The sequence below is a fragment of the Ambystoma mexicanum genome, chromosome 2p (assembly GCF_040938575.1).
Source record: "Ambystoma mexicanum isolate Mex_15411 chromosome 2p, UKY_AmexF1_1, whole genome shotgun sequence".
Taxonomy (NCBI): domain Eukaryota; kingdom Metazoa; phylum Chordata; class Amphibia; order Caudata; family Ambystomatidae; genus Ambystoma; species Ambystoma mexicanum.
In genome coordinates this window covers 1,150,542,071-1,150,555,728 of record NC_090923.1, presented here as the reverse complement: position 1 = coordinate 1,150,555,728, position 13,658 = coordinate 1,150,542,071, and the positions used below count along the sequence as shown (strand labels likewise).

The following is a 13,658-nucleotide window of genomic DNA, read 5'->3' as shown; positions in this document are numbered from 1 at the left end:
GTACATTGCCTTTATGTTGACCCAGCTGTGTTAATAAAGAAAATTGTGTATTCAATTTGGTGTCTAAAGTTTCATAGTTTGGTCAACGAGAAAAGTGCTGCATTCGTTGATTCGAGAAAGATTTCTAATCCTACTGATAGATTCCCATTGAGTGCTCTGGAAGGTCCTAAGGATGAAGTCGATTTGCGTCTGGGAGTCGGTTGTAAAAATGAAATAGACAATGCCGATGAATCTACAGCCAGCGGGGAAAACATCAGTGATTGCGAGAGATCATTGTTCACAGGGATCTTAACTGACACAACCTTGTTCACATCAGATACCTGGGCGGGCGGACCAGTGTTTGGGAGTTGAATAGCAGCAGCTACGTCCGCCTGCTTTCCATTAGCCTGCACACAACAGCCAGCGAGTTCTTTTAATGGACAGATCACACACTCCAAAGCCAAAGCAAGAACAAGCTCCACAGTCAAAGCAGGAAGAGTTAAATTAGGTACAGCATCCTTTTAACATCAATGTCAACAAGCACCACACCCAGATAGATTTGTGAACTTTAGCCTGCCTCGCATCTGGACAGGATTGTGAATGCTAGCATGTGTGTAAAGACTGGAGGGAGGTGTCTGTAATCCTGCTCTCTATATGGCAGAGGAGAGGCACAGAGCAAACCAGCCAAGATTCTCTATAGGGTAGCGCTGGTCGAGCAATCATGGCCTAGCTTCTCAGGGGGTGATGCGGGATAGTTCTTAAGTACAGTGTAGTCCCCAAGCCCCCACAAAGGAATGTCCACACACTGCATTAGTTAAAACACAGTCTTTATATAATGCATATTCAAGGTTATGTACACTATCACAATAACTCACTTTGTGCTCAGAAAATCCACAATGGCAAATATATACAGTTCTAAAGTGGTACCACAATTATTATCAGATCTCATTAAAGTGCATCAACTAAACTCTGGTCAAATGTCACACAGATCAAGGAATAAAAGTAACAAACAATAGATATAGGAGGAAAGCAGTTGGTTAGAACAATGGGCAGAATATTGACCCCTACCAACTAGGCACAATTCTGTGTGGAGATCCCCCCACCTGGGCAACCTGTAAATTAAAGATATATCACAAGCCCAGTCCATATATTGTTCTATATGTCTTATTTCCTTCTATAAGGTTTCTACCCCCCAATGTACCTGATAGAGCAGAGTTCTTCAATGAGGTGTTGATGGATCCTTCTTGAGTGACTCCCTTCGAAGCAGGAGCCATGGATCGTCGAGAGGTTCGGAAGAAGCTGAACTTGGCATCGACAGCGTTGATGAAAAGTTTGATGGTGCTGAGACCACGGCGTCGATTCAGGCGGTGCTCGTCGGCGACGTCCTGCAAGGATGAGGTGTGCGGGGCACCTCGGCGTTTGATAGTTCAGGACCGCAAAGAATTTCTGAAGAACTGTGGCCCAACAAGGGCGTCAAGTCGTCAAAGTCTTTGTGGTCTTCGGGTGGCGGGAAACCCACTGGCGGATGCTCCTTGGCATGTCAACGGCCTGGCCTTCTCCGGCGGGAAAAGGCGGGCGGTGGTGCGGACGAGCACATCCGTGAATCAAGTCTTAGGCAATGGAGCATGCGGCTCCGGTTGTCGGCAGCACATCGTCAAGCGGTCCCCTCTTCTGGGCAACACGGCTTCGATGGGCCTCCAGCGGTTACGGCGATACTCCGAACCCTGGTCGATGGCAATGGACTTAGACGGCGTCAATGTCCGGGTGCTTCACTTGATTCTCCTCGGCGGTCCCAGTTTCCGGTCGGCAGCCTTTCAAGGGTCTGACTTCCAGGGAGCTTCGGCAAAGGTTAGCGGTGCTCGATGGTCCCTCGGAGCACGGGAAGAGGGTGCCCAACCAGGTCCTCTTTGGATCAGTCCTTGATGAACTGGACTGCTTCCGGATCGGGTCAAAACAAATGCAGCAGCAGTTCTTCTTCTTCCAGCTGGGCGTCAAGGATGAGCAGTTCCAGTTGCTCTTCAAGTATCAACTCAGCTTCTGAACAATTTCCAGTGGTGAGAGGTCCCCAGATATACTATTCTGTCTCTCATCCACACTGCTGGGTCACCCTCACCAACCAATCATACAGAAGGGCATTCATGCAGTCAGTCAGCCAATCAGGCATACAGTGCATTCAGGCCATACGCCTCCCTCTCAGACACACACAACAAGGAATGTGTATTGGGACAAGTACCCAGCCATTCAACACTACACACTGCATTCATACCAGTTTCAGGCAGGGCTGTCTAGGTCATTGTGTCATACACCAGAAACCAGACATCCACAACAAGAAGTGCCTATTGGTCACACACTCCATTCACCCAGGTCCCACCCACAGGGTGTACCCACAACATACAGTCACTGGGAAGGCTCCAGCGAGTCTGGCCTGGACTTCACATCAACACCATATATGGAACTTCCAACCAACAGCCAGTCAGGGGGAAGGGACAGAGTCAGGGCTTCCCAGGACTTTGGGAAAACAAGGTAACAGGCAATAGAAAGCAAGAGGCCACAGGGGCCATCTTGTTTCCTATCAGGAATCAACTGATTCCAATGGCAGGGCCTGGATATCCCAAAATGGAGGATACTCAGAGCACCTGTCAAATTCAGCATTGAGCTGCCACCAGCCCATACCCTGCTCTGTGGGACACGCACAGGTGGCCCAAAAACATACACCAGGGGCACAGGGTTGCACTCCCACCCATGGGTGCCAAAAGGGTATCCCATGGGTCTGTACACCAAACCAAAAACAGGAAGAGCTGCACTGCCAGGAGTCCCATATGGACTCCTGGGCAGAAAATAATACAGAACACACATGAAAAAGGACTACAGGACAAGGACAGAGAGGCCCTGTCCCTCCAATGCATTTCCAGCATCACAATGTGCCACTCTTGGAGGGAATTATGAAGGTTAGCAAATGCCACACTTAGAATTGTGAACATTAGCCTGCATCACATCTAGACAGGTCTGTAAATGTTAGTATGTGCCACACTTAGATTGAATCATGAAGGCTAGCAAATGCCACTCATGGATGGAACTGTGAACTTTAGCATGTACCACACTTATGTGGAATTGCAAAGATTACCACGTGCAACATTTAAGTGGAACTGGGAATGTTAGCATGTCACACACTTAGAATAGTACACATTAGCCTGAGTAGCTTCTAGATGGGATGGTGAAGGTGAGCAAGTGCCACATTAAATGCAATTGGGAATGTTAGCATGTGCCACACTTAGATGGAACTACGAAGATTAGCAAGTGCCAAGCTTAAACAGAATGGTGAACATTATCCTGCGCCGCACCTGGATGGGATTGTAAGCTTGGCAAGTGCCACAAGTAGATAAAATCATGAAGATTGCCAAGTGCCACACTTAGACAGAACTGTGAAAGTTAACTTGTTCAATGTCATATAACCCTCTAACCAAAAAAGCTCAAACTTTCAGCATACCCAACTCACTCAAAAACGCACACAACCACTTCTCGCACAACAAACCGCACGCACTTCACCACACCGCAACAACACATAAACCGCACCAACAGCACACAAGGACTGACACGGATACGATACTCGCACCTAAGCTCAGCACCCGGTGTACTGAGTTGAAGCTGCCAACAGAACACCACCCCTCTCACTATCCTGCTCTCTTCACCTTACTAACCCATCCCACCTTCTCGTTTACCTTCTGTGCCCAAATTGCATTGTATGATCCCAAACTGCATTGATAGCAAGGGCCTCTGGGCCCAAATTGCATTGTGTGATCTCCGGACCGCATTGGTGGGCCTCTCTCCCGCTGTACAGGTGTCTCAAATTTGATAAGCCTCTCTCCCACTATACAGGTATCTCAAATCTAGTTCACTCGCAAATTAAGCAAACTCTCAAGTGAGACAGAAGCCACCAGCGAATTACGGTGCTGGGTCACTCTGACCAGGGCCTCTCACATCACAAGGCGAATGTCCAAGCTACGCCTGTCCAAGCCACCCTCCAACCAGCAGATACCCTTCCCAACCCACACAACCTGCTCACCACATTGAACCTTGCTCAGGGAGACGGACAGTAAAGAGAGCCACCGATAACACCCAACTTAATAAGCCTTACCATCCCCCTTCCCCTCCTAGGACAGCGACTGAATGAGTCGCCAACTCCAGCCGGAATACGACCCACAGACGGAGCCCAAACTAGTAGCTGACACCCCCTCACCCGCCACTACACCACAAGACCACAAGACAACCAGACCAAAGCAGTACCAACTAGACGTCACCAAACAAAGACTAAACAACTCTCAATCCTACAATGCAGCGCAAACAACCCATTCCAAGGAAAAGACGAAGAGATGAAAGAACAAACACTCCAGAACAGCAACTTAGAACAACAACAATAGACTGGACCCCCACAGACAGGAACACAAACCGAAGGAACTCTGAGAGAAGAGAAAAATACCTCTACCTAACCCCATACCTCGCAGACAACTGGCCACCACGGCAATCCAACCCAACATTAGACGCAGCAACATCAAACAACCTAACACAAGCAAGTAGAAGAAGGATGACCAACACAAACAACAAACAGACGACCAACCCAATAACGCCCTACATCACCAAAGCAAGAGGAACTTCCAATCAACAACCTCAACTCCCGGAAGACGAACCCGATGAAAACACAAAAAAACCCAAGACAAAACCTAGAAGAACTATTCGAAGACGCTGACACCCCGAATCCCACAGCCCAACAAGTGACTGACCAGGAAGGAAACCTCAACACCAAGCGGAAGAAGACCTCGACAAAGCCCAAACCAAACAACACCTCCAAACTTCACTGCAATCTAATAAACGCAAGATCCATGTCAAAACACTCAACAGAGATCTTCGACCTACTCAACGACAACGGCATTGACATCCTGTTCATCACAGAAACATGGCTGGACGACGACTACAAAATCACACTCCAAAGCTGCCTTCCGACTGACTTCAAATGCCTACAAATAAACAGAAAAAACAAAAAAAGGAGGAGGGATCGCTATAGCATTTAAAGAACACATGAAAATAAAAACTGACGAACCACTCAACATCCTCAACTGCGAAACCATGGTAATACACCTAACAGTGAGCCCAAAAACCAACATCACATTCATCCTGGTATACAGACCACCAACATATGATGCAACATTCGTCGATAACTTCATAGAAGCCATCACCAACTTAGCCATCAACTACGAACACCTAATCATCCTGGGGGACTTCACCATCTGGTTTGAAGACAGCCACGCCAACTCCCAAAACTCACTAATTGAACAACTCAGCACCATGAAACTATGACAACTAGTCAAAGGAGCAACGCACTCGGCAGGACACACCCTAGACGCAATTTTCGCCAAAGAAAAACACATCACCATGGCACCTCTGATACAAATACTATGGAGCGACCATCTCATCATCCCATTCGTGATCACTCTGCCTACCCAAGCCTACATCCAACATCCGAAACTCACAACCACCACCAAAAGAAACTGTAAACAGGTCAAAGAAAGCAACCTATTCGAACAACTGGAATTAATGAAACCCTCAACTACAGAACTGGAGCTAGCTGACCTAGACGGGAAAGCGAGATACTGCACAAATGGATCGCAGATACAATAGACAAGATCGCCCCAGAAAAACTGTTCACCCCATCAAAAAAAGAGCAATGGCAAAATGGTTCACCCCACTATTAAACGACATGAAAAAGGAAAACAAAAAGATGGAATTGGAATGAAGGAAAGAATACAACCCAGGGAAAAAAACACCGTACCAGAAACAAATCTGTGCATACAAGAAGGAAATTCAAAAGGCAAAGAGAAGACATTACGATGACAGAATCAACAATGCCACCAACACACAAAAAGAAATGTTTAGCATCATTGAAGAAATGAGAAACCCACCAGGCTGCGATAACACCCAAACCCCCTCAGAAAAACTATGCAACGACCTGGCAGATCACTTCAAAAAAAAAAATCAACGACATCCATCAAACCATACAAAAGCGACCAACCAACCACAACATACAACCCAACGAACCTAACACAGAACCACAACACAAACTCTCCTGAAGTATCAGCAGAGGCATTCGCAATGCTGGTAAAACGAAGCAAGAAAGCTGGATCACCCATGGACCAATGTCCCCCAGACATCTACAAATCAATCCTCACGCAAGGATCGCCAGCAGAACACTACAGAAACCTTCTAAATCTATCACTATCAACAGGCACTGTACCGAAGATCTTCAAATCAGCATACATCAAGCCACTCTTGAAAAACACAAGTAGTGACGTAGATGACCTTTCCAACTACAGGCCGATCTCTAACATCCCCTACCCAGAAAAACTTCTAGAAACCTACGTATATAAACTAACCCGAGAACACGTAGAAAAACACCACCTGCTGGACTAAGCTCAAATCGGTTTCAGACCAGCGAGAGGAACGGAAACAGCACTACTATCCATCTGGGACGACCTCAAAACTAACGCAGACTCAAACACTACCTCAGCCCTTATTCTGCTCGACCTCTCCACAGTTAGCCACGACACCCTGACCAAAAGACTAGAAGACATAGGCATAACAGCCACAGCACTATGCTGGACCAAATCATTCCTAGCAGACAGAACAGAAACCGTATGGATAAAACCTTTCAAATACACTCCACGAGTTAACAACTGTGGAGTACCACAAGGATCCTCACGATCTCCACTATATTTCAACATCTATCAGACTCCGGTCATCAGAATCTTAAAAAAAATACAACATTACATGTTACAACTACGCAGATGACACTCGGATCATCTACAAAATCAAAGACACCGAAGCTGACCATTCAACCCTAACCGACAGTCTAAAAGAAGTCTTCAACTGGATGGATGCCAACAACCTGAAAATAAACCCAGGAAAGATAGAAATCAGGATTGTATCCAAAGACGAAGAGAACGAAACCACCATCCCATGGCCTACGGAAATGGGAAACGCACCAACACCATCGAAGGTAGTAAAAAATCTGGGAGTCCTAAGGGACAACAACCTAACCCTGGAACCACAAATAAATGCAACAGTGAAGAAATGCTTTTTCCTCCTCCACACGGCAAGAAGAATTCTACCTTTCCTCTCCTTCACGCACAAAACACTCACTATCTTCGCCCTAATCATGTCAAAAATCGACTATGCAAACAGCCTCTACCTCGGAATACCAGAATACCTCCTGAAGAAACTGCAACAGATCCAAAATGCAGCAATACACAGAGTGTCAGCCGACACGTATTTCGACTATAAGTTGTTCTCAAGGCTATTTTAGTAAAGGTAATATATATCTGCGGTTGATTAGAAGATCAATCAGTCAAATACGGTTATTGTCCGTAGATAGAAAATGCGAGTGTCAAAGAATCACGAAAATGCGTCGTTAAACATTCACGTCCAAAATGTCCTTGGATGGTAGCAGGATTCTTAGAATGTGGTTGATCTTCTATCAACCACAGATATATATTACCTTTACTAAAATAGCCTTGAGAACAACTTATAGTCGAAATACGTGTCCGCTGACACTCTGTGTATTATTAATAAACGATCACTAAGTGCAAGAATGGGACCTCATGAATAATTATGTCCAATTATACCTTAGTCATAGGAAGAGCGCGGCTTGCAAGTCTTTTTCAATCCACTCACTAAACCTGGAAACCGAAACTGGAAAAAGGATGACTAAACTGAAAAGACACGGACATCCCCGACCCGAGAGAGTAACTCCCACGGCACCTGGATGGGTGACACCGGATAAACTGGAACACAGGCGGCACACACGGAGACTGAGTCAACTACCCTAGACAATCCCACCAACACTTTTGCCCGCCCCTTAATTACCGCCAGGTACCACAGTGGTGTGGAATTATCGAGATATTGGCAATCACCCCACTACCTGAGAGGTTGTCAATGGCAGGTGCACTGGCCACAGGAGTATGAATGGAGAATAAGGGAAGCTATGAGAGAGCATGTTAGAGGTGGGGCTAGAGGAGTAAGGAACCTGTATGCCAGTCGGACCCAGATCAGGACAGAGCCGCATCAGGGGAGACTATGCAAGCCGAGCGCATCAATTCAGGATAGAGATGCAAACTAACCAACCCTACTAACAATTTCCCTTTCTGCATACACCTCTCAAACTCCAAACCAAACACAACGAAAACCTACAGCACAACAAACCGCACAAACTTCACTACATCGCAACAACAGAACAAAAACACACATAGCCTTGCACAACAGTACATGACGACTACCGGCCGCAAACACCCGAGGCCCAGCCAACGGACCCACCGGGCTGAGGCCGCCAACAGCACATCACTGCTCTCTTGAACTTTTCCTGCTTCCTCCCACTAACTCAACCTCCCCTCCTCTTTCAGAGCCGCCAGAGCGCCAGGGGACCACTCCGGTGGTGATAGTGTGTGGTACAAATGTCCTTTAACATTAACATCCGCCAGAGCGCCTGAGGACCAATTCCGTTGGTGACGGTGCGCTATACAAGTACATTTAACATAACATAACATTAAAATGAATGAGCACATACCCCAGTCGACTGTGGCAAAATAACATCGCTTTCACAAGCACAGTGACAGTGATCGGATCCACAGTCGCTGGCAGATCATAGCTAAATCAGAGGATAACCTCTCTCCCAGGGGACAGAGCAGTATGGGCAGTGGCGAGGGTGGCGGCTTTTATGGTTTCCATTGATACCACTTGCTCAGGCTATTGAGATGACATTTTATTGTGGAAGTGATGGATGGTTTTGACCGAGGTGATGATGAAATTTGACGAAAGCCACCCATAGTGTAAAGTACCTAGTGTGCTGCATGCTGGTGTCTACTTTCAGAGTGTAACACAGGCGTGCATGATCAATTTACCGTAGAAGTGTCAATGGTTGAACAAATATTGCATTTCTATGTCCCTCCTCTCACATGAGTAGGGCAGCCTGAATTTTTACTTCTCTCTTGTCTTGCAGGGATGAGGACATACCCTTACTTTTGGATGTCTGTCCTTTCTTGCAGGAGTGGGGGCAAAACCTCAAATATTATGTTTCTTGTCTCACAAGGATGAGGGCACACGCAATGTTTAAGTCTCTTGCAGGAGATATGACCCTGTCTGAGCGTAGTACCTTCACGTGGTTGGACTCATTGCAAAATATGACCAAATCTCGTCAAGGCATACCGCACTGTTGCTACAGTGTAGACTCTCGAGCGTTCTGATTTATTAGTGTTTGTGGTAGGAAAGAGAAATGTCACTAGTTAGAGGCTCCCTACCTACACAAGCGAATGGTGTATCACCTATCTAAAAAAATTAAAAGGACCGAGACTGAAGTCTCAGTGAGTATCCTACGATTCCATTCCTATCCGAAAGAATTCCATCCTAACGTAGGGTGCCTGCTCTTCACATTTCTTCTCTCGCTTGAATCTTTATTCTTCAACACCCAAAACAGAACACCAAACTAAATTGAAAAGGTTTGATTAGATCTTTTTGGCTATTCGTTTTTTGTTTTTCAAAATTTCTTTTCAAATTGTGATCTTTTGTAATTTTTAAAACCTCTTTTTAAGGGAGATAAGAACAAAAAAAATGTATCTATAGCCCTTCCTCCAGAAACAGCACATCAAATATTAAAAAGTGCAACACCATCATGGCAAAACTCTCAGTATGTTCAAATGTGCTGGGGACGGTGCTTCTCAAAATGTTGATGGGCCTTCACCAATTCTCCCAGCTGAAGATGAGCCCCCACTAGGCACCATGTCCCGATCTGCAGGGCAACGTTGCCCAGGGCATTGACCCGGTCTCCCACACACACCTTAATGGAACATGGGGTGGGCATATACCAACCAGTCACTGTGTTAGCAGGAATCACTGCATTGACAAATCTGTGCTTCAGACAACTGCGTTACAGTCCCCCCCCTACACCCCGAGGAGGTCCCTGCTGGACTTGCATCATCATTGCTATGTGCTTAGGCTGAATGGTGAGGGGGCGCCCCCCTTGGGCCCCTGCTGCTGCGTGGCGATGGAGTGTCCCTTGCCCCCCTGGGCTACTAGGGCCGCATAGCGAGGGAGCCTCCCTTTTGCCCCCTGCTCCTGTGTGGTGTGGGAGCGCCCCCCTCGGCTCCTACTGCCGCATAGCGAGGGAGCCTCACCTTGGCCCGCTCTGCCATGGGGTGAGGGAGCCTCCATTTGCCCCCCACCACTCGCTGCCATAGGGTGAGGGAGCCTCCTCTCTGCCCCGGCTGCCGCGGGGTGAGGGTGCTTCCCCCTGCCCTCATTTCCCTCTCCTGCACAGGTAAGTGCCCTTTTTAGTCTCCTCCTTTTGTGTGGTCATCTTCTGGGCCACCTAGTTAAGTGAGCATGAGCTTACTTTCTCCCACTTGTCCTCCCCGAGTGAGTGCTCAAATGCCGTTACTCCACCCGTTGAGCATTCCAGTGAGAGGCTAAAGGCCCTTAAAATATTGGGCCCAGCCCTGCCTTTTTACGTCCTTCCCCAATTCAAGTTCAGAGCAACAAGGGATCAGCTACATTCTCGAAGGTGCACTTTATTTTGTTGTAATAAAGTGAGCACCGGACGTTTGTAAAGTCTGGTGCCTTTTGTGCTGATAATTGTGAAGTTTGTGTTGACTAGTTGTAATCGGGAGCACTGCACACAGGATAAAGGAGGCAGATGCTTCAGACGGTTGGCCTGATTCAATGTCTTTCTCCCACAGGAGTACCTGTTCCGCATAGTCCCAGGAACCTTGGAGTCAGGGAAGGGGAAAAGTCCTTATGATCCCAAGCAGGACAACATGGCCGCCCTCGTCAGTGAGTAAATGTTGCATAATCCCCTGCGATGATGGCTGTGTATGGTCTCTAGGGAAGGTTGATGGTGCCTCAAATGTTGGCTTCGGCCCTTCACAGTGGACTTAAGACCTACATTGTGCGTGGTATTCTGAGAGTTGTGTGGAGCACCAGGAGCTCTGTATTGTCTTGAGGGCGGGGACCTGAGTTTTGGGGGCAGCGCGCAGGATTCTTGAATATGGAACCTATGAGATCAATGTTACCTCGCCAGCCTAAATAATGCCCTTCTGTTCACTCTGCAGATGGCAACCTGTATGCTGGTGTCCAGGTGGACTTCATGGGCACTGATGCCGCTGTGTTCCGTACCATGGGAAGCCGGCCTGCCATTCGGACGGAGCAGCATGACTCGCGCTGGCTGAATGGTGAGCAGCGTCCCTCCACTGACTTTGTTTCCCTGGCGTCCTTCTGTTGCTTGCCCTGGCACTCCAGTCTCACGTGCCAGACCCAAACTTCCATGCTCTTTGCCCTGGTCCCCTTTTCTTCCAAACGTTCTCTCACATTGTGTAGCTTGTAAGACCCCAACACCAATTTGTGGCCATGCAACATGTCACTGTGTTTTGTATACTTTGACACAAATTCATTTTGCCCCAAAAATAGTGAATGCTTCACCCGCTTGTACTGTAGTACCGGAGACTCTGAACTCCAATGTTGCCGGTTTCTCACACCTTTGCCCGCTGAAATCCCAAATCTGAAAAATCTCCGGTCTCCATGTCATCAAAATCAGTGCAGTCAATAGTAATTGCCTCCACTCTATCCTCCACTACCCTAATGCCCCCATTGATGCCCCCACTGGCATGCTATGAAGCCAGAGTGGCTTTAAAACATCTGCCTCGCCCACAGGTGCTCCCAGGAGCAAAAGTCCAAATATTGTGTGGGGAAATGAAGCTGTCCTTCCCGGGACCCTTCCTCTTCTCAGCCAACCATCTTCTACTCTTCATCCCACGTGCAATGGGGGGCACCTGTTGGTAGATCAGAAACCTAGATTGCCCCGGCGTAAACCACCTGGCCTCCAGAAGAAAACTCTGAGAAGGTGCCCCTTGCACCCACAGAGCCCCAAGGAAGATTTACTTCACGGGGCTGTATTATATACATGCCCGCTTCCTTTATATCAACATCTGGCTAGCCTTTAGCGTCCCAATTCACCGTTACACTGACGGTGAGACCGATGGGCCCATCCCACCGCTATAGTGAGAGGTCCCTGCTAGGATTGTGGTTTCCTTCCTGGTTTGTCTTTTTACTGAACAAGTCTTCGTCTGCTGACTCCTCAGAGGCACGAGTGCCACCTCCGGCTCTTGGTACACCATGCCCCCTGTTCTTCCTGTGCCTGCCTCCTGAACGGCTCGGTGTGCTGCAGTCTCTCTGTGAGTTCTAGTGGGGCACAGCCTGCTGTACTCTGTAGGCCTCACTGCTGGAGCCCCATTTCCAATCCAGCACAGAGTTCATCAGCCAGGCCTTGATGCCACAAAGGAGCCTACAGATATCACCTATGGCCATTTCTGCTGCCCGCCTCAGGGGCTACAGGTCCCAGGGCCAGCTTTGACCACTTATGAATGGTATCTTGATTCAATCTTGAAGCCACACCTGAATGGAATGCCAGGAAGGAGCCTGCAAATGTTGAGTGCGGTGCCCTACATACATGAGATGGCCACCAGGATATTTGTATGGATCATCTCTGGGTTTGGGGTGTTTCCCCTCCCAAACCAGAAATCCCTGTAGCAGTGGAGGCTCTGTAACAATGTAGCGTTTGTGGGCGAGTCTTGAGGCACAGAATGAGATATTGTGAGGAGGCCCGGCCCGAACCTACGCCCTGCTGAGACCATTCCGCATTAAGCTTGGTTCTGGTGCCACCTGCATCAGACCTCCAACTACCAGAGCGAGACCAGCTGCGGTGCATTGTTAGCCCGAGCCAGCTGGGACACTAGCCCCCATATTCCTGCGGCTGCTAAAAGCCCAACTAACTATGAAGGACCAGAAATGAAACCAGGCATTAGTAGGTGTGCATGTGTAGAGCGGAAAACGCCTGGAATCGCTCCTGCGTACCTCTAACCTCATGCAGACCTCGGTGTTGCATGGCCACAGTTGGAACTTGGAAACCTACCTCATCATTGGGTTGCCAACAGTTTGTGTCCCCTTCAGAAAGCCCCACCTCGTGGTTCTGAAGCAAAGTCTTATCGACCGCATTGGCCGTACCCCTAGCATTTAGTATGCCTAACACCGAAGCGCCGCGCAGCATCAATGCATGTAACCCACTCAGCCAATCAGAAACCTAGCGCTCTCCTCCACTTTTTTCATATGCTAGACTATTTGAGTCGCTGCCTCATCTGACCACATCTTGTAACTCCTATGGTAAGTGTTGACCTTGGACCCATCTTGTGTTTTAACCCTACTTTTCAGGGTAACTACTAAAGCATGCTGCCCTAAAAACCAAGTTACTTGCCTCTAACAGTCCCTACACTATTCTATATTTAACAAGCGTACAATGTAGCGTAATATAGATCTGTATGGACTTTGTATTGAAAGGGGTGCTGCTGCTGCCATGTGTTGTCTACCCTGCTCTGCTGCCAGGAGTTAGCCTTGATCACCTGACCACAGCTCTCACTCGGTGAAGCACAGATTCTACGTAATAGTCTGTTTGCCTTCGCTCATGGCACTCACCTGGCCTGCAGAATGGTTTGGGGGCAGACAGAATGCCAGTGATAAACTGATCCCACTGAACGGTCAGCACTTTATCACGGGATTGGCAGTTACTTTAACACATCTCCCTGTTATCAGCA

The 13,658-nt window shown here is 47.9% G+C and overlaps 1 protein-coding gene across 3 annotated transcripts in view; it reads left to right on the top strand.

Moving 5' to 3' along the window:
* LOC138567247 (semaphorin-3F-like) overlaps positions 1–13,658 on the top strand; it is a 548,170-nt gene that overhangs the window by 411,518 nt on the left and 122,994 nt on the right. For all 3 annotated transcript variants that reach the window (XM_069645257.1, XM_069645255.1, XM_069645256.1), the window contains exons 6-7: positions 10,755–10,848; positions 11,127–11,246. In XM_069645257.1, coding sequence (XP_069501358.1) covers positions 10,755–10,848; positions 11,127–11,246 — 214 coding nt within the window. The remainder of the gene's footprint in view (positions 1–10,754; positions 10,849–11,126; positions 11,247–13,658) is intronic.